A 25573-nucleotide genomic window follows, 5' to 3' on the forward strand; every position below is an offset into this window, starting at 1 on the left:
ACTCCCATGTTATTATTATTTTTCTAAAGATACAAAGGGTGGCATTGCTAGTGATGGGTGGAACTGTTATAAATGTCTCCTGCTGGTTTTGGTGGCGGGTCTGGGATCCCATCTTCAGGATTGCAGTTGGCACGATTGCACTCCGTTAGACAAGCACAGGGGGTCTTGCAGGAGGGAGACTGTGACCCCACTCCCTGAAGAATCCTAGAATTGTGGAGTTCTTCCTAATGTCTAGTGGGAATCTCCGTTCTTGAGTTCATCGGTTCGGGTCCTGCCCTCCAGAGGAGCAGAAAACAAACTTGTTCCATCTTCCACAGAGCAGATGGAAGAGTGCCGAGGGGAGTTTTCCTCCCCCAACCCACAGCAAAAGCCCCCATCTCGCAGACCGAGGGGTCTTTTTTTGCAGGGAAGAGTGGTGGGTTTTTAAAATGCCCACCTCTCAGAGGCCTCTGGCTATTTTTGGCAGGGAATGCAGGAATCAGCTGACCCTGTGTTGGCAACGCTCTGCCACAAACTGCATTCCGCTCCCAGGTGGCAGCTGGTGTGGAATGTAGCGGAATTCCTAATTGCGGTTCCCATGTTGACACGCAAATAAGGAATTGCAGGGGGGGGGAGGAATTGCAGGGAGGGGGGATTCTGTTTGGCCATCCTCGTGTGTGATCTGTAGGCATGCTATATTTCAAGGTGGGAATCCAAACGTCATAGCATTGGAGAGCAGAGAAGTTGGGAGGGACACACAAGAGCCATCTAGTCCAACCCCCAACTCAGTTGGCAGAGCGGCCCCAGGTTCAATTCCCAATGGTGTCGCCAGGCAGGGCTGGGAGAGAGACCGCTGCCCGAAAACCGGAGACCCATCACTGCCAGTCACTGTGTAGTCTATAAATTATGCTGCACTTTGATGGGTCAGGGGTCCGATTTGGTACAGGGCAGCTTCCTGTTTGAATCAGAACCATGACGACTAGACACTTACACTGTTTTCAACGGGAGGGCTGTGTCTCAGTGGTAGACCATCTGCTTTGCTTGCAGAAGGCCCTAGGTTCTGTCCCGAAACCCTGGAAAGCCAACTGCTGCCAGTCAGTGTTGACAAGTACTAAGATGGACCCTGACGGCCTGATTCAGGATATGGTGGTGCCCTGTGGTCTGTTGGCTTGGGAATAACAGAAACCACCTCTGCTTCGTGTCTTTTCCCCCCAGCCCACATTTTAAAGAGATTATGAAACGCCTTATTATGAACCAGGCAGAGGGCCTTCTCAGTAGTGGCACCCACCCTGTGGAACGCCCTCCCATCAGATGTCAAGGGAATAAACAACTATTTGACTTTTAGAAGACATCTGAAGGTAGCCCTGTTTAAGGAAGTTTTTAATGTTTGATGTTTTACCGTGTTTTTAATGTTCTGTTGGGAGCTGCCCAGCCAGGTGGGCAAGGTATTATTATTATTATTATTATTATTATTATTATTATCTTCTTTGCTCAGGCTACCTAAGCCAGGCATCCCCAAACTGCAGCCCTCCAGATGTTCATTCCATCGATATACAGTGATACCTCAGGTTAGGAACTTAATTCATTCTGGAGGTCTGTTCTTAACCTGAAACTGTTCTTAACCTGAGGTACCACTTTAGCTAATGGGGCTTCTCAGTGCCACCGGAGCACGATTTCTGTTCTCATCCTGAAGCAAAGTTCTTAACCTGAGATACTATTTCTGGGTTTGCGGAGTCTGTAAACTGAAGCGTTTGTAACCCAAGGTACCACTGTACCATCTAAGTGGCAAACCTGGTTTTCTCCCCTCCTCTTTTGACCCACACAACAAACCTGTGAGGTAGGCCGACAGGCAGCCACTAGCCTAAGTTCACCCACTTCATGTCCGAGCAGGGATTTCAACCCTGGTCTCTTCCCAGTTCCGACACACTCACAGCTACCCCACACTGCCTCCCCAAAATAAATATGTGCCCCTGCTCCCTTGTCTCGCCACCTCCCTTTCCCCTACCCCCACCCTAAATCCAAAGCAGTATGCAGTCAATGGGGCAAAAAAGGGGGGAGGGACTTTTATTTCTTTTATAAAGTGGTTAGGGGGCTCAGTCTACATCTGTTTGCAACTCTGGCTCCAGGAAGAAATGTGGGGTGTGGGTGTGTGGGTGTTTTAAATCCATGAAAATAACAAGAGTGTACAGTATCTAATTCTGTTGTTTTTTTTCCCTTAGGGGAGGGGGGGACACCTGGGTGGAAAGTTGTAAACTGGACAAACCCAAAACTCTTTGTTCATCTGTTCCTTGTTCCTTGTCAAACCCAGCAGGCTGTGCAAACCTTTTTCCTTTTAAAACAATCTGGATTTTTCTCCCTTCTTATCAGCCTTGCTCTCCAGATGTTGACCGTGTAAACTTCCTCAACTCGTCGGTTGCGCTGGCCGATGGGAGTCGGAGTACATTATCTGGAGGGCAACTGCCTGAGACAAAGGCAACCCTAAATTCCTGCTCTCTGGGCAGAACAAAGCAGAGGTGGGGGGGGGGACCTTTGGCGATCCAAACTATAACTCCCGCCAAGGGAAGGGGGTGGGAGTTGTAGTTCCTCAACACCAGGAGGGCCAAATTTCTGTGGCCTCATCCGCTGCCCTTCCTGGCCCTGCAAAATGTGTAATGTGTGTGTGTGTGTGTGTGTGTGTGTGTGTGTCAGGGCAAAGGAATAGGAGATGATTCAGAGGGAGCCTGTCTGCGTTGCGAGTCAAGGCGTCAGTCCAAAACCGCTCGCCGGGAAGAAGATGTGAAGACGACGCCCTTTTGTTCCTGCATCCTCTTCTCCCTGATTCAGAAGGAGGGAGGGCGAAAGTCAGGGAGGCAGCAAAAATAACTTTTTGAGATCCTACAGCAGCTGTGGGGAGCCTGCTCTAAGGCGCTGGCTGAACTACAGTTCCCATTGCCACTTGCAGAGCCTAATGGGAGTTCCCCAGTCCTGACAGGGTCTTAAGAGGCACCGCCACAGCCCTCACCCCAAATCAGCACCCATCTCTTTGTGGGGTGGGGGCCTGTCTGGGGGGTACAAATTGTTGTGTTTTTTTGGCATCAAGTTAACCGGGGGGGATACCTCCTGCAGGAAGAAGGAACCAGCACGGCCTCACGTCTGTGTCCGCGTCTCACCGTATTCTCTTCGCCACAATCCAGCCGGCAAGGAAAATGCCCAGGCACCCCAAAAGCACCCCGAAAATGATGGCCACAATCTCACCTGGAAGGAGGGGAGAGAGAGAGAGAGCCATTCTTGTTTCTTCTTTATGGCTGAATATTTTAGATTTAGACTAACCTCTTAGAGGCCTTTTGTCCTCATAAGCGGTGTATAAATTTTGTTAAATAAATAAAACAGAGTCCCAAATTGGCCGGGGGGGATGTGTGAAGCTTCCTCACTGAGGACTAGTGCAGTGGAGCAGCTGAAGTGACTATTTCTTTACATACTTGCTTGAAACTCTGAAGGAGAAAATTGAGGGTGCTGTTCTGTATCTCCTGGGATATAGAAAACTGCCCTTTATGCCATCCAGCCACCTAGCTCGGCAGCAACCCTTTGAAGTTTTGGGCAGGAGTCTCTCCCAGTCCTAACTGGAGGTGCCGGCGGGGACTGAATCTGGGACCTGCTGGGTGCCAAGCAGCAGGCACTCTAGCACTTTCGCTTAAAAGCAATACCGTACTGTAGTAAAGTTCCAGTCCTCATGGTTCTTCAGAAAGGGCTGGTTTAAATAGGAACCAAGGAAGGTGTATTATACAGACCCCTCTCACTAACCAGCAGGGGGTCTACTACCTGGAGATGTTGATGGGACATTATGCACGCTTTCTATCCCTGAGCTCTGGCCCTTTCCTTAAAAACAAAGCAGGATTCTAGTCCTCAAGATTCTGGGAACACAGTTCTAATACATGGGCTTCTCCTAACCCTCCCTGGAGACGCCAGAGGTGGGGACTGAACCCAGGACCTTGTGGATGAACAGCAAATGCTCTTCCACTGAGCCAGGACTCAATCCCTGGGATGTTTAAATGAATATTTCCAGTTGCGGTCGCCTCTTCCACCTGCCACCTCAATGCCCTCTGCCAGGCTGCCAGGCTCTGCAGGTTTCGTAACCATCCCCAGATCCTGCCTGGCTCCCTCCCAGCCCCAAGTTGGCCACAGCCCCTTCCCCAGCTCCCTTCCATTGCATCATGTCAAGCCACCACCCTCTGCCATTCTTGCACATTTCACCACCCCGCCGGTAACATCTCTGGGTGACCCCTCCAATACAGCAGCTCCGTCCATCCCGCTGAACGAACAAGAGATCCATATACCTGCGGAATATCCTGGTGGCCCTGAAAGGTAAGATGAAGGGAATTTTCAGTGTTCTGATTCATTACATTATATAGCTCAGTCAGTAGAGCATGAGGCTCTTAACTTCAAGGTCGTGAGTTCCAGCCCCACGTGAACCACACAGTCCCTTCCACCTCTATGATTCTATGATTTTATGAAATTTGCTTGTTTCTAGTCCTCAGGGACCACTGCAAAATGAAAGTTCAACCCAGTGGTTTCCGGAATTTTGGTGGGCCACTATTCCGCCCCCACCACTGACACTACATCCATAAATTCATCCCCAGGACTCCCTGCTCTATCCTATACAAAGCATTATTCAGAATAGCAATGTGCACAACCCGCTAAGGGAGATAATAACACAATAAAATTCAGAACAGCAATGATTACCATATATACTCAAGTATAAGCCTACTTTTTCAGCACCAAAAATGTGCTGGAAAAAACGCCCTCGGCTTATATTCGAGTGAGGCGGGCGGCGGCAGAGAAAGGCACAGGACTGGGGGTTCAGAGAAGTGGCGCGCTGTGACTCTCCGAACCCCCGTCCTATGCCTGCTTTGTGCAAGGTGGCGGGGATCCTTCCTCACCGCTTCTCCCCCCCACCCCACCGCCGACAGCTGGGAAAGGCATAGGATGGTATTTATTTTTACTTTTGAAATTTACCAGTAGCTGCTGCATTTCGCACCCTCGGCTTAGCCTCGAGTCAATAAGTTTTCCCAGTTTTTTGAGGTAAAATTAGGTTCCTTGGCTTATATTTGAGTTGGCTTATACTCGAGTATATACGGTAATTGCACATTTATTGAAAATCCAGTCAAAACTCTAATCAGTTTGATTAATTAAAAAATGAAGAAGGGTCACTTTAATCCAGCAATGTTGACTTTTCAGAGCCAATAGTCATTTATACCTCCAGCACCTTGCCCCCTGCCACCCCCTGCCTCTTAGTGCCTCCTTAAGGAATCCCACCCATTTCGGGAACCAGGGACGTATGTAAGTAAAACATGGTAGCAGAAATCGAAAAGGGACCAGGACACGAATATTCCACGACATTGCAGGGGGTTGGTCTAGATGACCCTGGGTCCCTTTCTGCAACATGAGCCAGTTTAGAAGGCAAAGGATTTCCTTGGCGAATCACGCCTCGGCTCTTAAAACAGGGAAAGTTGATTGCTCTTAACAAACCCAGGACCCATCAACTGTATCCAACCCTCCCTGTTCATATTCCCTTTGTGGCTGCTGGGCCACTTTTGTCCACTAGAGGGCGGCACCTCCCTACCTGTTTGCTCCCACCATTCCTAGCTGGTGACTTTGCACAGAAAGAGGAATCATTGCCAGCCTCTCAGACAGCTTCAGGAGCCCTCAATTACCAGCTCAGCACATTGAAAATCAACAGATTGGCACAGAAAGAAATGCTATCCCCCTGCTAACTGCTGCAGGTGAAGGCGCAGTTGCACGGCCCCGGTTGAAAAGTTGGCAACCATGATGTACAAGGAAGGGCCGCTATGGCCAACTGGTCAGCTGGTCACTTTATTTATCTATTAGTTCCTTAATGTCTTTGCCCCCTCCATCCTCCCATCAGAGTGAAACCTTTGGCTGTCATGTGGAAGACGGAACGAGTTTCTTTTCTCCTGCTCTGGAGGGTAGGACTCAAACCCACGGCTTCAAGTGGCAAGAAAGGAGATTCCGACTAAACGTCGGGAAGAACTTTCTGGCAGCAAGAGCTGTTCAGCAGCGGAAAGGTCTCCCCTGGTTGTGGACTCTCCTTCCTTGGAGGTTTCTAAGCAGAGGTTGGATGGCCATCTATCATGGATGCTTTAGTTGAGAGTCCTGCATCACTGGGGGTTGGACTAGATGGCCCTTGGGGTCCCTTCCAGCTCTTTGATTCTATGATTCTAATCGCTTGATTGTTTTGTACGGACTTTAGAAATTCTTCCTGCTGCTCCATTGTGTGGTTGTACTTTAGAAAGTGAAGGCAGGCGCTCTCTGCGTACTTAACTATGAAATTAATTTGGGGGAGGGCTCAGCGAGGCTTACATTTGAGTAAACAGATTTAGGGCCGTCTTGTGTGTCGCTGGGATTCTCTATGCATACATACACACTGTAGAGGCTGCTACCCCTCCTTGGGTTGCTCACCAACCCCCTCTCCTTTTACACCTCCCCAAGGCGGGGTTGTGGGGAGGGTTAGTGAGCAACTGGAGGAAAGGCAGCAGCCCCTTTGTGTGTGCATCCCTTCCAATATTTATGCGATGAAAATAAGGACACCCTATTCTCCATCAGGCAGCTTCTCCCGCATTTGATCTCCCACAGACAAAGGGATATATACACATCGACATCGGCCACCTTGAGTCAATGGCAGCCTCTCTGCCGAACCTACCTCGCAGGGTTGTCATAAATAAAAAATGAGCAAGGATTCTCAATACATAGTCCACTCTCCTTTCATATTTAACTTCTTTACCGCTATTGCTTCTATTGGAGAGAGCCACCAAGGAGTTTTGCGTTCCAATAAATTTTTATATCTATTCCACACCTCATAAACTGATTTTCTTATTAGGTGATTCAGGAGACCTTTATGCACTTTTATTTTATCATACCATAAATATGCGTGCCATCCATATCTATTGTCGTAACCTTCCAAATCTAATAAATCTGTATTCTCCAACAATATCCAATCCCTTAACCAACATAAACAGGATGCTTTATAATATAGTCTCAAATCTGGCAGAGAGAAACCACCTCTTTCTTTTGTATCTGTAAGAAGCTTATATTTGATTCTTGTTTTTCCCCCCTGCCAGATAAATTTAGATAGTACTTTTCGACATCCTTTTAATTGCCCCACTGAAATAAAATTTTAGCTGTCAGCTGCCTGGAGTCCCTGTTTAGGGGAAAAGGCGGGTATAATAATAATAATAATAATAATAATAATAATAATAATAATAATAATAATAATAATGGAAATTGTGAGGATGGCTGGGAACATACCAGAGAGTAAATCCTATTGAACTCAGTGGGACTTAGTTCTGAGTGAAAATGCTCCAGATTGCAGTGTTAGGCTGCCCAGTCTTTACCCAGTTACCTGGGAGTCAGCTCCATTGAATACAGTTGGGCTTCCTTCTGAGTAAACAGTGTAAGCCCATTTACTGTAAGGAGTAAACACTCTATGTGTTTCCTAAAAAAAAAAATGCTTAGCAGCGAAAGAATTTAAAGTGGATTCGTGAGATTTTCCTTTGAAATTATAGGAAGGGCTTTGTATGCCGGAGTCACCATTTCCTTCGTTTGGTGCAGGGATTTTATTTTCGGGGATAAACAGGACTCCGTTTTTGTACCTATGCACACACACACAGCACTTTTAATTGTTCTCTGAGAAGTGGAAGGATAGGAAAAAGGAAAAGCGGGACATTCCGGGATCAAATCGGAAACTGGGACAGATTCTGTAATTCTGGGACTGTTCCTGGGAAATCAGGACACTTGGAGGGTATCAATATATATTGATATGACAGAGAGACAGCGAGATACGCGTGCTTAAGCAGAGTTTTCCTGCGCAAGAAGATGGGACTCACCCACGGGGAAAGAAGCAAGCACCACTCGGCCATTCAAGGATTGCGGAGCCCGGAAATTATTCACGAGAAGCTCTGGGTGGGCTTCTCCTTCCGCTGTACTATAGACAGACTTCTGCAGCTTCTCTAGCTGGAAGAGAAGAGGTAAGTAAAGGCAAACCTGAGACAGCCCTGTCTCTGTACTGTGGGGGGAGCAACTCTCCACCTGCCCCCCAAAAAATGCTGAAGGCGGCTTACAACATGACAAGATTTACCCAATTACCAACATAACGAAAGCCATGAACAAAAAATAAAACAAACATCAAAAGGTACACCACCAAATGGAAAACAATTGAGATCATGAAATATAAAACCAAAAATACAACATTGATACCGATTGCAATTTAAAATGACCTAGGTAAAAAATAAAAACAATATTAAAAAGGAGACCTCTCTGTCGAACAGCAGCAGCAGTCCAGACATGGATGAGGTCTGGGAAGGATGAGAGTCAGAGCGAGGCCAACAATGTCCAGCCCACCGGTCCCAGAGGTTAAGGGGTAAAGGTAAAGGGACCCCTGATCATTAGGTCCAGTTGCGGACCACTCTGGGGTTGCGGCACTCATCTTGCTTTACTGGCCGAAGGAGCCGGCGTACAGCTTCCGGGTCATGTGGCCAGCAAGACTAAGCTGCTTACTGGCGAACCAGAGCAGTGCACGGAACGCCGTTTACCTTCCCGCCAGAGCGGTACCTATTTATCTACTTGCACTTGATGTGCTTTCGAACTGCTAGGTGGGCAGGAGCAGGGACCGAGCAATGGGAGCTCACCCCGTCGTGGGGATTCGAACCGCCAACCTTCTGATTGGCAAGCCCAAGAGGCTCAGTGGTTTAGACCACAGCACCACCTGCGTCCCAGAGGTTACCTAACCTTAAATCAGATGCCACTGGACTTGGTGAAGGAGGTTTAGGTCAATGCTAGAGGCCTGAAACTGGTTTTATAAATGTTATCTGCTCTTCCTAGTTTGATAAATGTTGGCTGTCCAAACCAAGGATTCCCTACACCTTTGATTTAACTTAATTTTAATTGGTTGTACTGATACGCCCTCCCCGCTCCTCATTTAATCCCCGCAACCCCTGTGAGGTAAGCCAGGCTGAGAGGCCGTGACTGGCCTCAAAGCCACACCCAGCAAGCTTCACGGGGGGCAGGATTTGAACCCTGGTCTCCCGGGTCCTAGTTTAACACTCTAACCACTATGCCACACTGGCTCACCTTTGACAAGCTAAAAACCCCTAGGATTCTCTGTGGCAGTGAAATGGGAACAAAACCAAGGGTAAGGTAAGAATCCGGTATTTCAGGGGTCTGACTAGAGGACCGCCGGCCCCCTTTTCCATGAGTCTAAATTTCCAGAGCAGCTCCGCCCCACTCACCTAGCACTGAACATCGCTCTGGGTTTTTGGGAGTGAGCCTAAGGGTTTGTGTGTGTGACGGAGAAGGTACCTGAGCAGCCGAGAGCTGGACGGGCTGGTGGAAGACAGTCCACAGCACGCTTTGAAAGCAAGGCGGGGTGGTCAGAGAGCCGTTGTAGCGGAAAAAGTGGCCCAAATGTACCGGCAGGAGGTCACGGACGTTGAATGGGGCGACGGTGGTTTTCTGTTCTGTCCGGGAGATGGGAAGAGAGGAGGAGAATGAAGCGCCCATATGCAACAGGACAGCTTCAGTGACTATTAGCTGCAATGGCTGGGCTGAGGGCTGCAGGGTCGGAGGCAGGAATATTATTTCTGAATACCAGTTTCTGGAAACCACAGGAGGGGAGAGAGGGCTGCCCTTTCGCTCAGGTCCAGCTTTCGGACTTTGCATTGGGGCATCGGGTTGGCCACCATGAGGACAGGAGGCTGGACTAGGTGGTGCCCCCACCCCCACCCCGGGCCTCATCCAGACGCCAGGCTGCTCTTACGCTCTTGTGGGACCTCCAGGTCCAGAGGCAATCTATCTCAATTCCGAAGTTCAATAGGGCATTTGTGAGAAGAGGATGCTGGGCTAGATCAGAAAGCAGAGCACAAGGCTCCTAGAATCATAGTGTTGTAGAGTTGGAAGGGACCCCCGAGGGTCATCTAGTCCAACCCGCTTCAATGCAGGAACCTCAACTAAAGCATCCGTGACAGGTGGCCATCCATCCTCTGCTTAAAAACATCCAAGGAAGGAGTTGTGAGTTCAAGCCCCAGGTTGGGCAAAATATTCCTGCATTGCAGGGGGTTGGACGAGATGACCCTCGTGGTCTCCTTTTCCAGCTTTACAGTTCTACGATTCTCTATGTGCCATTGGCCTGATCCAGCGGGGCTTGTCTAATAAAACCTCCAGCTCCAGAGGCAGTCTACCTTCATTCCTAGGTGCTTAGGGGCATTTGACCACTGGGCGAATGGGATGCTGGACTAGATTGGGTCCTCCTTTTTCAAACGCTGCTCCTTTTCACGTTCCAAATCCCATTTCACACACACACGCAACCTGCCTGCCTGCCCAGATTCGGTCAAGAGGAACGATTCACCTGCGTACTGGATCTTGTCCAGCAGGTCCAGGATGTGGCCGTAGGCAGAGTTCTCCGCATCGCCAGCCTGCCAGACACATTGGAAAGAGAGGAGACCGGACGGGTGAGCTATTGTTATTTACTTATTTCTGTGGTGCCCTGAGAAGTCCCTGCCCCAGAGTGCATACACAAGCTTCATTTGGGCAGCTTTTCGGGTGCATTGTGGCTTTGTTATTATAACGCTTACCTCCAGGAAAACGCCCAAGACCGCCAGCCCATCTGGGTGCTGCATTGCCAAGCTCACGTTGCTGTACTTCTCTGAGTTGTAATGGACAACGTGAAGCTGAGAGAGAGAGAGAATGAGAATCAGGAGATTCTCTAAGCATGTGGCTTAGCTAGGGAAGCAGAGCACTTGCAATTATTATTTTCATTCTTGCACTGTAAGTCACTTTTCTGTAAGAAGCAATAGATAAATGTAATAAACCAGCAGCTTCAAACCTAGTGATGCTCGGGAATTCTAAGAAACAAACAAACAAACAAAACCGGTCCAATTTTTGTATTTTAACTCGGGGTTAAAATACAGGGCAGTTTTGAAAGTGGTGCTTAAAATCGGTGCACTTTCGGTGGTGAAAATCAGCGCGGTTCTGAAATGAGCGGTGAAAAATCAGCACAGTTTTTAAACTGGTGGTTAAAATCAGTGTGCTTTTGAAATCAGTGGTTAAAATCAGTGACCGCTTTGATGGTCCAGTCGGCCACCTTGGTTTCAAAATGGCGTCCAAACACGAGAAGAAAACCTGCTTCTCAGTCTCATGAACCGCCGTACAAAATTCGGCGATGACATCTTAAGGGGAGTCCAAATGCACCGCGAACAAACGACCGTCCAGAATACATGGCAGGGAAGAAAATTACAAGGATGAGCCGTCGCCCCGCCCCGGGTGCAAAAATGTCCCACAGCAGCCCTATTCCCCACAAGGCGTTCCTGATTCACCCAGCCCATGTGGGGTCTGCTGTGAGCTTTAAGCCAGTTACCCGCCTACTGCTGCCACGGCTGGGTCAGGCCAGGTCTCCTTTAGCGCTTGCTCTGACAAAAGAACTCCAGCCATTTCCCTCCCCTCTTTCTTCCCGCGCTCTTAATTCTCACTGTCCCGGGCTGCCCTCATTAATCCCCAATCGCCCCTCCGTGAACTAGAAGGATCTTAAATCCGGCCAAAGTCCTCCATCTTTCTGGAGCAATTACACAAATTTGCAAAGGTGGCTCTGCCTCCCGTTTCAGGGCCCTGAAGCTGACAAGAGGAGAGGAATGAAGCTAAATCTCCTGTGTCGTGCTTTTTCGTCGCACGCTATCTAGTTATAGTTTCTACGAAAGTGCAGTTTTGTAAAAATAAAAATAAATTAAGTAAGGGGGGGAGGGAAGGAGGGAGAGGTGAACTTGTCGATTCCAGTGTCCTCCAGCTTCTCATTTTTCCCATCATAAGTCCAGCTCGCCGCATTAGTTTGAGAATTTATTTTTAAGTTCTTCGTGAAAGTTCAGCAGCAAATTTTTAACACAAATGTCTCCCGATTCATCCATTTTTAGAGAGAGTCTGTGTGGTTAGAGCGCTGAAGAGACCAGGGCTCCAATCCCTGCTCAGGCAGGAAACTCAGTGGGTGACCTGGAAGGAGGTGGGGGGGTGGAACCAGTCACAGCCTCTCTGCCTGACCTACCTCACAGGGCTGTTGAGAGGATTAAATGGGGAGGAGACGTATGTACACCACCTTGATCTCCTTGAAGTGTGGGCCGCAAGAATAAATACCTGATATAATAAATATCTGATATAATAATAATTATAATAATAATTATAATAATAATATATTATTATTATTTATACCCCACCCATCTGGCAGGGTAAAAATGAAATAACTACATACAATTTTGCCTAACGCGCTTGTTTCTGCAAAGCCACCTCGTGTTAAACCTTTTTGCATGTCATTTCTCCTAATATATCAATTTTTGTGCGTACTGTAGTGTTATGTACTAAGCTTGGATCCTAGAACAATAGGCAAGTAGGCTCCTAGAATGCAACAACTGATTGACTTGCAGGAGAAGACCAATCAGGCTCCTGGAAGAAGTTAATCAGCCTATTAGGCTGGTAGGATCGTAGAATGCAACAACTGATTGGCCTGCAGGAAAAGACCAATCAGGCCTCAGGAGGGAAGCAGAATCAGCCAATCAGACGAGACTCATTGTGTAAATAATGTATACAAAAGCCTGAGGTTTGGAGGGGCATTTCATTCACTGTTTTACAAACTGCAATAAAGAGCATGAAGTCACTTCAGGACTCTGAGTACTGTATATTTCATTTAGTATATGCATTTTCGTACACGTGACTCGGCTGGAGAACTACAGTGCAAAATTTGGAGGAGTGTTAATGTTTTGCTGTGGCCTACTTACTTCTGCTGGGAAGGGCCTCCCGTCTACCTTGTGCTCTGACCCTTCGAGGCTCCCCTTCCCACCCCAGTGGAGGTGCAGCTGAACAGCCGTAAAGATCTTGGGCAAACCGTGCAGTCGCATGCTTGGCGGCAGAGACATCTGCACTGCAAGAGAGAGGAAGAGAGAAAGAAGCCACAAGGTGGTTGCAAACCCTCCAACATTTCTCCGATGAAAACAGGGACGTCCCATTCCATAATGATAATTCTATTATTTATACCCCACACGTCTTACTGGGTCGTCCCAGCCATTTTGGGCAGCTTCCAACATATATTAAAACATAATAAAACATTTTTTTAAAAAACTTCCCTATACAGGATTCCCTTCAGACGGCTCGGGGGTCAGATAACTGCACACCCTCCAACATTTCTCCAAGGAAAATAGGGACGTCCTAAGGAAATGCGGGACATTCTGGGATCAAATCAGAAACCGGGACGGCTTCTCTAAATCAGGGATGTCCCTGGAAAACAGGGACACTTGTAGGGTCTGTAGTTGGATGGGGAGAACCATTGCTTCCTGCACCCCTTCTTCTTGCAAGAAGAAGCATTATTATTCGCATGTGCAAAGAGAATGGATCTTGCCCTGGAGTTGCCAGGTGAACTACTGGCCATATTTTGTCGCCACGGTAACGGACCAGCATCTTCCCTGGTACAGAGGTCTCCATGGCAACATGGAGGGGAGTCTTCCTGGCACCAGAGATTTTGCAGGCCTGGGCCGAACGCTCTTCAACAAGGTGATTATACATGGCAGACATTTGCTAGCTTCCTACATTTTTCTATTTTTTTGTATTGAATCTGCCTTTCCATCCTGCATCACTCTGACAGGGAGCATTCCCTAACTGCAGGAAAATAGAAAATCCAGACGGCAGATGGGGTTGGGGAAAGGGGGACTGCCATTAAGTCCCATAAACAGCCTTACCTGTGTGTCCGTTATTTATCAGGGTGAAGTCGTCGCCTTCTGGATTCCGATACCCCGACGTCTCAACCGGAGGCAAGGAATGGTCGTATTGGACTGTGCCCGTTTCGATATCGATAGGGGACTGAGCTTTCCAGCCACAGTCTGGGTAAGTGTCCGGCCAGTGCTCCTGTCCGTGGGACCCTGAGAAGGGATAATATAAATGCTGACCACTGAAGCAGCGATGGGCACCAATACACATGGCTTTTAAAAAAGGGATCAGGCAAATTCATGGAGGGGGGGGGAAGGCTATTGATTGCTACTAGCCAGGGCTAGTAGTTCTACCTCTGCAGTCAGAGGCAGAAATGCTTCTGTGATTGCTGGAAACCACAGGAGGGGAGAATTGGTCTTGTGCTCAACTCCTGCTTGTGCGTTTCCTGTTTGGCCACTGTGAGAACAGGGTGCTGGATTAGATGGGCCTTTGGCCCGATCCAGCAGGCTCTTATTCTGTTTTTAGGGAAAATCAGGGGTTAGTAAATGCACAACTTTTTGCCATCTCCCCCCCCCCCCCCGCGTATCATTTTTATTAAGTTTTTCTATTTTACATTTTAGAATCTTCATTTAAACAACCTTTAAAATATCAGTGACTTCCCTTCTTCCCTTTCCATGGTTAGGTTTGCATGCCATAGATCCCTGCATATTTTACACAAACTGAACTATTCACTATTCCATTTTTGAATCCATCAAAACTTATTTACACTGTTGAATTTAATCTTAATGCTGCCAACATTTTCATACGTACACAATTTTCACCCATATATTTAATAAACATTTTCCAATCTTCTTTAAACATATATGCTTCTTGTTTTCTTATTCTGTAACTTAAGTCTGCAACATGTGCATATTCCATCAGATAAAGTTTCCACTCTTCTTTAGTTGAAACCTCCCTCGTTTCCCATTTTTGGGCTAACAAAACACTAGCCTCAGTAGTTGCATACATAAATAACCTTTTTTGACACCTGGGAATTTCTGTCTGAATTATCCCCAACAAAAAGGACTCTGGTTTTTGTTGTAGTAGTTGTAGTTGTTATTGTTGTTGTTTGGGAAAAGTACTTTTAAACATTTTTTTCGATTCATTATGGATCATTTCCCAATACCCTTTTACAAGCCCACCACATATGATAGAACTCAGCCTTATTGCATCTCCAGCATTTAACTAATTCAGCCCTATACATTTTAGCAAATCTGAGTAGATTTAAATACCATCTGAAAATCATTTCCAGGTAGTTCTCTTTCAAGTGCTGTTGCAGTAGCGGATGGCAGAATTTAAACGTTGCAAGCCATCCAAAGAATACAACACAAGAATTGCATTAGCAGATTCTCGTTACTCCACAGCCAATTCTTAGACTCATGTTTCCCTTGGTGCATCGACCTCCCAGCAATAATAATAATAATTAATTATTATTATTATTATTTATACCCCGCCCACCCTTCCCGGCCAAGACCGGGCTCAGGGCGGCTAACATCAGCTATAAAGACAATTGATTAAAATACAACTTAAAAACAGGATTAAAATGCAGCCTCATTTGAGTGGAAGCCCAGAATCAAATCTTCTTGGGGGAGAAAACGTCAAATCTTCACCAAGGCCAACTATCCAGACTGGTCCTATGTGGGCCAGAAAAAAGCCAGGGAAGTCTCCAGATAGGGGTTCAATCACAGAAGGAAAAGGAAAGGGGGGATCAGTGTCATAAGTGACTCTAACTTCATGCCTCACATTGGATACAACTCTTTATTTCATTCATGAGAGATCTTCTTTCGAACCACCTATCCCTGTACAATCCCACCCAGACCTTGAGGTCGATCTCCGAGCTCCTTCTCTGTGATCAGCGAGAGAACAGTCCTTTTCTGCCGTCTTCATTATTTAAGGTTCTTTTCCCCCATCTAACTTTTATTGAAGTTTTAAAATTATAAGAAAATGAAAATTTTCCAGAGCGAAAGTTAGAAAGAGAAGAGAGAAGATATTGTGAGTTTAAGCATTAAGCATTAAGCACCATCAGTGCAGACACGGAACATGGGCAGAGCAGAATATCTTCATGGTTTAAACAAATGCTTCTAAGTATTTGGAAAAGAAAACGCCGTGGTAATACATGTGGTGGATCAAACAAGAATGTGTTGATCTTAATTCCCTTGCTTTCTTATCACGTGTACAACATAGGAATAAACTATAGGAATTGATGCCAAAATTCCAGCGAAATCCAGCATCGCCTGAGCTCTGCGAGTGCGGCTTTCTCCCGACTGAAGTGCAGAGTGTTTGAGGACCGGGATATACGCAGGGAAACCAAAATGGTTTTTTACAAAGCTATTGTACTGCCAATCTTACTATATGCTTGTGATACATGGACCACTTCTGAACGTCATCTCCAACTCCTCGAAAGATTCCATCAACGGCGTGTCTCTGAAAAGTTTTACACATCACTTGGGAAGACAAGCAAACTAATATCAGTGTACTGGAAGAAGCAAAGATCACCAGTGTGGAAGCAAGGATTCTTCAACATCAACTTCGTTGGACAGGTCATGTTGTGCAGATGCCTGATGATCGTCTTCCAAAGCAACTACAGTACTCTATTCCAAACTTAAAAATGGAAAGCGTAATGCTGGTGGTCACCAAAGGAGGTTTTAAGACTGTCTCAAGGCAAATCTTTAAAAATGCAGTATAAACACAAACAATTGGGAAACACTAGCCTGCGAGCGCTCCAGGTGGAGAACAGCCTTTACCAAAGGTGTCATGGGCTTTGAAGAAACTTGATCTCAGGACACAAGGGAGAAATGTGCTAAGAGGAAGGCACGCTTGGCAAATCCACACCGTGATCAACTTCCACCTGGAAACCAATATCCCCACTGTGGAAGGATGTGTGGATCCAGAATTGGCCTCCATAGTAACGAACCTATTGTTAAAACCATGTTTATGGAAGACAATCTTACTCGGCTACAAGAGATCGCCAAAGAAGAAGACAACATAGGAATAGAGAGATGTGTTCTAAGCAAAAATCTGCTCTTATTCCCTTATGGGGTACACAAGAGCCTTATTGGGTTCTCCATCGGTTGGAGAATATATAACAGAGGCCAACCAGAGAAGTTTGAGAAGCAAAGACTTTATTTGCTGTTGCAACAGGGTCCTTCCCCTCACGCAGGAGAACAAGGAAGGAACCCAGAACAAAAGAGAACCTTCACTTTTATCAGTTTCCCCATCATCAAGAAACGCCCCCAATACATCATTCCTACATCACAGCTGTGTAATCAATACCTCACAAAAAAGGAGGGTTCAAGGTAGAAATCTGAGCACTTTTGACACCTCTCCTAGTCCTCCTATCACCCCTCCCAGGTGTGAATTCCTAAACACAAAGAGAAATTAACATTTTCATAAGAGTTTATCACTGTCTTTTGTTCAGAGTCTTCCATTGTGAATGAGATACCATTGACAGGGAATTATGGCTCCTAAGTTGCTAGTCATGTGGAAATGTGTGCATATGCTGATCCTTAAGCCTTCCTTAAGGCAGGGTTGAATCCAAGCGGGAGGGGTGCGGGTCTCTGGAGTGGAGCAGAGGCGAAGAAGGTGGTGTTGCGAGGGATTCTGGGTAACTGCAGCTGTCAGATTCGGTCACCCCTCTCTGTTCATTAGTAATGGTGTCCTGCAACACCCCGCCAATATGATTTTATAAATGATGATAAAAAATAAAAAGAGCAAGGCCGTGCTGTATCTTGCTGATAGTATGTCCTTGTAACGCTTACTCTATAGTAAGCTGGAAGGACCAGCCATCAATATTTCTAAGCCACTTTAAATTCTGGAGTTTCTAAGCCGGCATATGTAAAAAAATGAAAGAGCACGCAACCAGAAAAGATTTATTCAAATTAACCATAAAAACTGATCCTGGCGAATACACAGTCTGCATCTGACCACCCCCAAAATCTGTGCCACTCTGTCCACCCCGCTGCCACCCACAAAGAGCTTTTTGCCTGTCCTCATCTGCTTCCTAGCATTGGCACCCAGTGCCAGCTCCACCAGTAATAAGGGACGTCTTTTCCTCGCCAAAAAAGAAAAAAAGGCGAAAAGGCAAGTCAGGTCCTCTCTCTTTCTGTGAAAGAGGTTTGCCTCTGAATGGCCGCCCCCCTTGCAAGGCAGGAGGGACGCATCACACGCTCCCTTGCATTTCAATTCAAGCGCTCGCCCAGCTCTCCGCTGGCTCCAAAGGTTTTCCTTCCATGCGGGGAAGCAAGGATAAAGCTGTTTGCTTTTTCCCTGCCTGGCGCGATTGTCATTCCGGTGGCCTCAGAGCTTAAAATGACAGCACATGGTTGGAGGGTGGGGGAGTTGTTTTCCGCCCCTTGGAATGAAAATTCGCCGTCATCACCAAACAGTTAGCCCGACCCATTGGAAAAGACATACAGATGACTAAACCTGAGCCCATGAATTTCACTGGGTTCTACTCTGAGTAGAGCTTCGTTTGGTGCAACCCTTTGTTTTTCTGCAACTAGGAAAAATGAATGAGGGCAGGCAAGTGAGCAACCTATCAGGGCAAGATTTGTATATAAAAAAAATCAGGAAATGATAGATATAGATATAGATATCATTTGCTGAAAAGTTATTTTTTAATACAACTATGTATTAAGGTATAATGTATTATGTATTACTACATTATGGATAGATAGATAGATAGATAGATAGATAGATAGATAGATAGATAGATAGATAGGGAAAATGTTTAATTTAACTTTTGCAAAATAAAACCAGCGGCTTTTTTTTATTGGGAATTTTACCTGGGACCCAGGTGGCGCTGTGGGTTAAACCACTGAGCCTAGGGCTTGCTGATCAGAAGGTCGGCGGTTCGAATCCCTGTGACGGGGTGAGCTCCCGTTGCTTGGTCCCAGCTCCTGCCAACCTAGCAGTTCGAAAGCACGTCAAAATGCAAGTAGATAAATAGGAACCGCTACAGCGGGAAGGTAAACGGCGTTTCCATGTGCTGCTCTGGTTTGCCAGAAGCGGCTTTGTCATGCTGGCCACATGACCTGGAAGCTATACGCTGGCTCCCTCGGCCAATAATGCGAGATGAGTGCGCAACCCCAGAGTCGGTCACGACTGGACCTAATGGTCAGGGGTCCCTTTACCTTTACCTTAGGAGCAGATATTCCAAGGGTGCAGAAAAGGCTTTTTATGTATGCGACAACAGCCACCCGGATGTTATTAGCCCAGAGATGGAAAGAAGATAAAGTCCCGACCAGAGAAGAATGGTAAATTAAATTGTTAGACTATGCCGAAATGGTGAAACTGACCGGAAAGCTCAGGAACCAAGAAGACCAAAAGACCAAACTTTAACAAAGATTTGGGGGGTGGGGATTACAATTTATCTTGGAGACCACTGTAAACAGATGAAAACATTAGCGGGGTTGCAATAATACTTGTAATGTAGCAAGTACTATGGAGATAATGGAGTTATATAAAATATGGATTATTGAAAAAGATGCAGTAGAAAAGGTAAAAAAAACAAGGACCCAAGGTGGGAAGTCCAGAAATTCGGAGGAATCTTTAAATGTGGGTGTATATGGTTGTATTATTATTATTTTATACAGTACTTGTAAAATCCAATTAAAATTATTGGGGGGGACTTTTGGGGGGTGGGGAAACCCCACTTCATGTGCACCTTTTTTTAAATTTTACAATCAAGTCAACCATGGGTGTGGATGTGTGTGAGTGATTTGAGGTCGTTGTCCCCCCCCACTAGGAGTTAGTTTGCTGCCATCAGGACCAGCCCCAGGGATGCACTTGAACCCTGGGCTCTGTACGTCAGGTGGGGGCAACATCTCTAACCCTGCAGATGCTGCTGGACTTCTTCACATGGCACATAGTTAAACCGTGGAACTCCCTGCCACAGGAAGCAGTAATGGCCACCAAATTAGATGGCCTTAAAAGAGAAATCCACGGAGGAGGAGGAGGAGGAGGAGGAGGAGGAGGAGGAGGAGGAGGAGGAGGAGGAGGAAGCTATCATACCTCTCTGAACAAGACCAGTTGCTTCTCTGCGAGAAGGCTGAGAGGTGGGGGTCTGGCTGAGGTGGTGGGGCAGAGATCCATTTGCCCTGACGATCCAGCCTCTACCAACACAGCAGGCAGGATGATTATAGCACAGGCAAGTATCTATACACGTGAGATGTATGAACGAGCTCCATCAGAAGTCCTCGCAATTTCCCAGCCATCCCTCATGCTTCTCAAGCCCCGCCCATTGGTAGGAGGGGCCTGGGATGAACCAATGAGAGCTCAAGAGCCTTTGGGGGACTTTGACACCATTCTGCTTGATCGTTGCCCCCCGATTTTCGCTAACTGCATCATGGCACACCTTTTTTCTCCAATTTTTTGGTCATTTTTTACTATTTGCTGCTCAGGAGAGGTGAAAACATCAATATCCATTTTATAGGCTCATAGACTTGTTGGAAGAGACCCAAAGAGTCACCACAGGCAATGCAATGCAGGCATCCCAGTTTCTACTTTTTTCAACATTTCCAAATCTATTTACCCTTTAAAAAAAAAAAAGGTACTGGTCCTCATGAAAAATGATCAGCATTTTAAGGCAAATTTATTCAAATACAGTGGTACCTCGGTTTATGGACACAATTGGTTCCGGAAGTCTGTTCATAAAGTGAAGCGTTCATAAACTGAAGCGAACTTTCCCAATGAAAGTAATGGAAAGTGGATTAATCCGTTCCAGATGGGTCCGCAGCGTTCGTAAACCGAAAATTCATAAACCAAAGTGTTCATAACCCGAGGTTTCACTGTATGTGCATTTTCCTCATGCAATTTCCCCTAATTGAATACTTTTCTAAAATGTTATTTTCACTAACAGATTGTGTGTGCGCGCATGCACACAGACGCAACTATTAAGGAAATGACCACCTCCATAATAAGCATCTCCATGCTTTGCCCAGCATATGCATTTTTGGACACATTGCTTCGTCAGAGGCCTGCGTTGCAAAATTCAGAGAATTCTGAATTGTAATGGGTGGCTGTGATTCGCTCTGCAGATGGTTTTGGGAGAAGCAAATTCAGACAGGTTCGCCTTTAAATGCAAACCAAAGAGAACTTCTCCCCCCAAATAACGCCAATCCCAGCTGAGGGATCTCAGCCAGCCTTCGCAGCCGCCACGGCTAAGCCCTTTTCATTCCTTCAACATCAACAATGCCTTTGTTTCTTTCCCATGAGTTGGCCACTCTGGGTGAGCTTGGGGGGGGGGGTGGAACTGGATTACTCCCCGTGAAAGAGGATCAAGCTTGCCCGGCTGAGTGCTGCAGTGCTAACCTCATTGGAACGTCGCCGGTTCCTTTGCTAATTGGGACGGCGATTTGGTGCGGAAGGTTTTAGCTGGGGGGAAACAGCCGAGCTGCTGTAGAAAACACACTCAGGAATTACAAAAAGGACTTTTGGGGGCTTAGAGGCCAGAGGGGAGAATTGTTTTTTCTCTCTCCATGTAATACAGCCGTTCCCAAACTTTTTAGGGCCTCCCTCCATCTTGGTTCCACAAATTTATCCCCAGTGCCCCTTACCCTGTCCTATACAAAGCATTATTCAGAATAACAGTTTGCATGACCCAGTAAGGGGGAAAAACTAACACAAAAAAACTTTGAAACAGCAACAACTAGTTGCACATTTCTTCAAAATCCAGTGGAAACTATTTGGTTTGATTAGTTTGGCAAAAGGGGAATTTCATCCAGTGGTACCAGCCTCAAAAGATTCCATCAATGGTGTCTCCGCAACTCATTGTTACGGACTCATTGTTAAAACCGCTTTTGTGGAAGACAATCTTACTTGGCTATGAGTGATCGCCCAAGAAGAAGAGACAGCTTTGCAAAGTCTGAGTCATTTATCCCTTGACTCAATACCCCCCTTGCCTCTTGGCACCCTCTAGGTGATCCCGCCCGCCCTCAGGAAACACCACCTCTTGCTTTGGGAACCCCTAATTTAATGTATTTACCCCAAGTTGCGATCCATATAGAATCATATAATTGTTGGGGGGGACCCTGAGGATCATCCCCTTGCAATGCAGGAATACGCAGCTGTCCCGTATAGGGATCGAACCCAAGACCTAGGCGTTATCAGCACCATGCTCTAACCAACAGGACTATCCATCATAAGGCAGCTTATGACATTGAACGGCAGAGTTATAAAACGCAAGGCGACAGAAGCAAACTTGCTCAAAGCAGCCCTTTAGACACATCAGAGTAGCACACTGAGTCCCCGCAATTTACACTGGTGGCCAAAATTGTGGGGAAAGTGTATTTCCGAGGTTTGATTGCCCATAACACCACTTTTTTTGGAGCGATGCCATAAAATTATATATCAACAGAAATATTATTTAATGAAGAATGTAATGCAACAATGTCCTTTCAATTACCTGTATTCTATCAAAAGTTATGGGACGCGGGTGGCGCTGTGGTCTAAACCACAGAGCCTAGGGCTTGCTGATCAGGTCAGCGGTTCAAATCCCCGCAACGGGGTGAGCTCCCGTTGCTCGGTCCCAGCACTTGCCAACCTAGCAGTTCAAAAGCATGTCAAAGTGCAAGTAGATAAATAGGTACCGCTCCGGCGGGAAGGTAAACGGCGTTTCCATGCTCTGGTTTGCCAGAAAGTGGCTTAGTCATCCTGGCCACATGACCAGGAAGCTGTACGCCGGCTCCCTCGGCCAATAAAGCGAGATGAGCGCCACAACCCCAGAGTCATCCGCAACTGGACCTAACGGTCAGGGGTCCCTTTACCTTTACTATCAAAAGTTATAGCAAATTAACCAAAAGAAGGAACCACAACTTGCTTAGGCTGATATGCAGTAGTTTCCCTTCATTTGAATGTACCCAATGAGCATGAGTGTTTGCCCAGACAGCAGCAGCATCTGAACCTTTGTTTCCAAAGGCCTGTCTGAGCAGGAAGGCGTCAGCCTGCTGGCGGAAGGATAACAAAGAGGGAGCCAGTCTAGACTTTCTCGGGAAGGAATTCCGCAATCTGGGAGCTGCCACAGAAAAGGCTCTGTCTCTTGTCACCACCAACCAGGCCTCTGATGCTGATGAGACCAAGGGGACGGGGCGGACCTTGGTAATATGCCTCCATGTGAGAGGCCACTTGACAACCTCCCACCAGCCCTCGCAGTGCTGGCTTAAGCCAGGTAAACAAGGCGCCAGGTTTTGGGAACAAGGTGCAAGGCTCTGGCAGTCTGCTAATGGTTTGCCTGGCATTGGAGAGGAGGAGGAGGACTCTAGGACCCTATCAGACCCTCACACCTCCTTCCAGAAGATGGACAAACACCTACTGGTCTCTGAGATGGCACCGTCCTCGGCTGTGTGCCCGAGTGCAGCCGCACCACTTGCAAGGTGATCACCAGGGATCTTAACACCAGGTTGGTTTGCATAGGGAGACGCAATCTTTCAAGTTATTTGCCTCTCCCAAGACCTGCATGAAACGAACTTGATTATTTCCTCTCTTTGTTTATTGCATATGTGTTGCATTTATTTCATTTGCAATGTACATAGTTCTCTCCATTTGATCCTCGCAACAACCCTGCAGAAAAGGTTAGGACAAGGGTGAGTGACCCAACCAGCTTCATGTCATGGCAGAGTGGGGGATTTGAACCCTGGTCTGCCAGGTCCCCCTCTAACCGCTATACCACACTGATGCCACAGGGAAAGAAGGTGGATAGACAAAGGCATTCTGTGCATGCTCAGGAGCTTATCATTGGACTACGCAGCCTGGCATTGCTTCATTGGTGCTCCCTGCAACTCAGGGAGGGGGGCCTCCTTGAACGTGGCGCTGTAGCAAACTTACCACTGGCAACAAATGAATGCATTTGAAATTCTGGAAAGCAAATTCAGACACTGGGAGGAAACGGCCTCTCCTTACCTTCATATGTCCAGTGGGATCCTGCAAAGGGAGAAGAGAAGTGGTGAGTCAGTGTTGCTAAATCTTAGTCAGCTATTGGTCCACCGAGCTCAGCATTGTCTGGCAGCAGGGTCTCAAATCGGGCAGGGGGGGTGACACTACCACCCCTACCTGGAGCAGCCGGGGATTGAACCTGGAACCTCCCTCTTGCAAGGCAGGGGCTCTGTCACTGAGCTACGGGCCTGAGCAGTGCGGCAAGTGCAGGGGCACAGTCCTAGCATTCGAACCACGTTCCCCTGTGAGTAACAGTGGCTTCCAGAGGCCCTTGGTAAAGAATCTGATTAGGGCAGCCCCTCTGAGGAAAGCATGTAGCGTTTTGGGACATTTTAGTTTGGAGAAAAGGCAAGTAAGAGGCAAAATGATGGAAGTTTATAGAATAATGCATGGCATGGGGAAAATCCGGTGCCAGATTTACATATAAGCTAAGCAAGCTATAGCTTAGGGCCCCACTCTCTTGGCCCCCCCCCAAAAAAAAATTAAATGAAAAAAAAACCTGGATGTACATTTCCAAAATATACAGAAAGATTAAAAAACAAATAAAATAAAACCTACGTACAGCAACAGTGTTTTGTGTTGTGTAGGCTCCTATGATGTAAGAGCTAGCCTGCTCTCTCAAATATCACTGGTTTCAGTTCAACAATTACTTTGATAAAATACATATTTTGTTATGTGCAAATGGCTTTAGATACCTATTAGGTCCATAAATTACCATATAGCATATATTCAACAACAACAAAAAACAGCGACAATTTGTTGTTGACAAAGGACAGCTGGACATATAAAGGGCTTAGGGCCTCATCAAACCTAAATCCGGCCCTGGGGAAAGTGGACAGAGGAAAGTTTTCCTCCCTCTCTCATAACTCTGGAACTCATGGGCATCCAATGAAGCTGAGCAATCAGACAGATAAAAGAAAGGACTTATTCACACAACACAGAGATGCTTCTGAATACCAGTTGCTGGAAATCGCAGGAGGGCAGAAGGCTCTTGTGCTCAGAACTCTGTTTTCCTCTTTTGCCCTCCCCCCCCAGCGATGCCCCATCGGGAAGCCCCCATGCAGGGCAAGAAGACACTAGCCCTCCCCTGCTGCTGTTCCCCTGTATTTTATAATCTGAGGTAGACTGCATCTGAACAGGAGGTTCCATCTTGTCCTGTTAAGACACAACTGCTCTCTCACACACACCCATCATCTCATGACATAATCACATGTGGCATTTTGAAAAGTTTATTGGCCAGTACCAGATCCTTGCCCTCAGAGAGGTTCTGCCCTTTTAAGCTGGCTCCTTTCATATGTTTAAAAAAAAATACGAAAGAGCTTTTACAAAAGGTCACTCCACCCCCAGGGAATGTTTGAGAGTCTGCTCAAACACCGAATCTAAAAAGCCCATCTCTGATTACACGTCGAAAAAGCTGGTGCATGCTTTTAAATTTATTTGTAGCTGAAATATATATATCTGTACATACATGAATGCATGTAGGTAGAGAGAGGGATATGTTAAATCACACCTGGGACTTAAAAGTGGTGAGCCGTCAGCTGCAACAGAAGAAACCTGAGTCAAAGCTGATAAGCAAATTGGAATTTCGTTCCATGCCTGAAAAGGAAGCCAGTCCCTTCCCAGGGATCTGATTTGCAGGAGGATTTCTCTCGGGCTGCTGCTAAATCTACCTCGGTCGCGTGAACTTGGAAAAAAGTGGGGGAGACGTCTTCCTTCTGTCCCCCCCTCCCCAATAGCTTGGAAGAAGTAAGGGCGAAAAGAAAGGAGATTCCCATTAAACACTTGGAAGAAATTCCTGCCGGAAAGAGCCATTCGACAGTGAAATGGGCTCCCTTGAAAGGCGGCAGACTCTCCTTCCTTGGAGGTTTTTAAGCAGAGGTGGGATGGCCCTGTTGGT

At 46.7% G+C, this 25573-nt stretch overlaps 1 protein-coding gene across 4 annotated transcripts in view; it reads right to left on the reverse strand.

Moving 5' to 3' along the window:
* Positions 1-2027: 2027 nt before the first annotated feature.
* The window catches only part of CA14 (carbonic anhydrase 14), a 29959-nt gene continuing 6413 nt past the window's right edge, over positions 2028-25573 (reverse strand). The window contains exons 2-11 of one of the 4 annotated variants that reach the window (XM_035098212.3): positions 23644-23664; positions 13740-13919; positions 12786-12928; positions 10602-10697; positions 10376-10442; positions 9331-9488; positions 7860-7986; positions 4293-4313; positions 3076-3213; positions 2028-2793 (exon numbers count right to left, since the gene is read on the reverse strand). In XM_035098212.3, the coding sequence (XP_034954103.1) occupies positions 3125-3213; positions 4293-4313; positions 7860-7986; positions 9331-9488; positions 10376-10442; positions 10602-10697; positions 12786-12928; positions 13740-13919; positions 23644-23664 (902 nt within the window). In that variant the 3' untranslated portion in view covers positions 2028-2793; positions 3076-3124. Of the gene's footprint in view, positions 2794-3075; positions 3214-4292; positions 4314-7859; positions 7987-9330; positions 9489-10375; positions 10443-10601; positions 10698-12785; positions 12929-13739; positions 13920-23568; positions 23665-25573 lie in introns of all 4 variants that reach the window. The other 3 variants (XM_035098211.3, XM_088659734.1, XM_088659733.1) reach the window with 3 other exon arrangements.

Source organism: Zootoca vivipara, chromosome 16, assembly GCF_965207765.1.
Source record: "Zootoca vivipara chromosome 16, rZooViv2.hap1.1, whole genome shotgun sequence".
Taxonomy (NCBI): domain Eukaryota; kingdom Metazoa; phylum Chordata; class Lepidosauria; order Squamata; family Lacertidae; genus Zootoca; species Zootoca vivipara.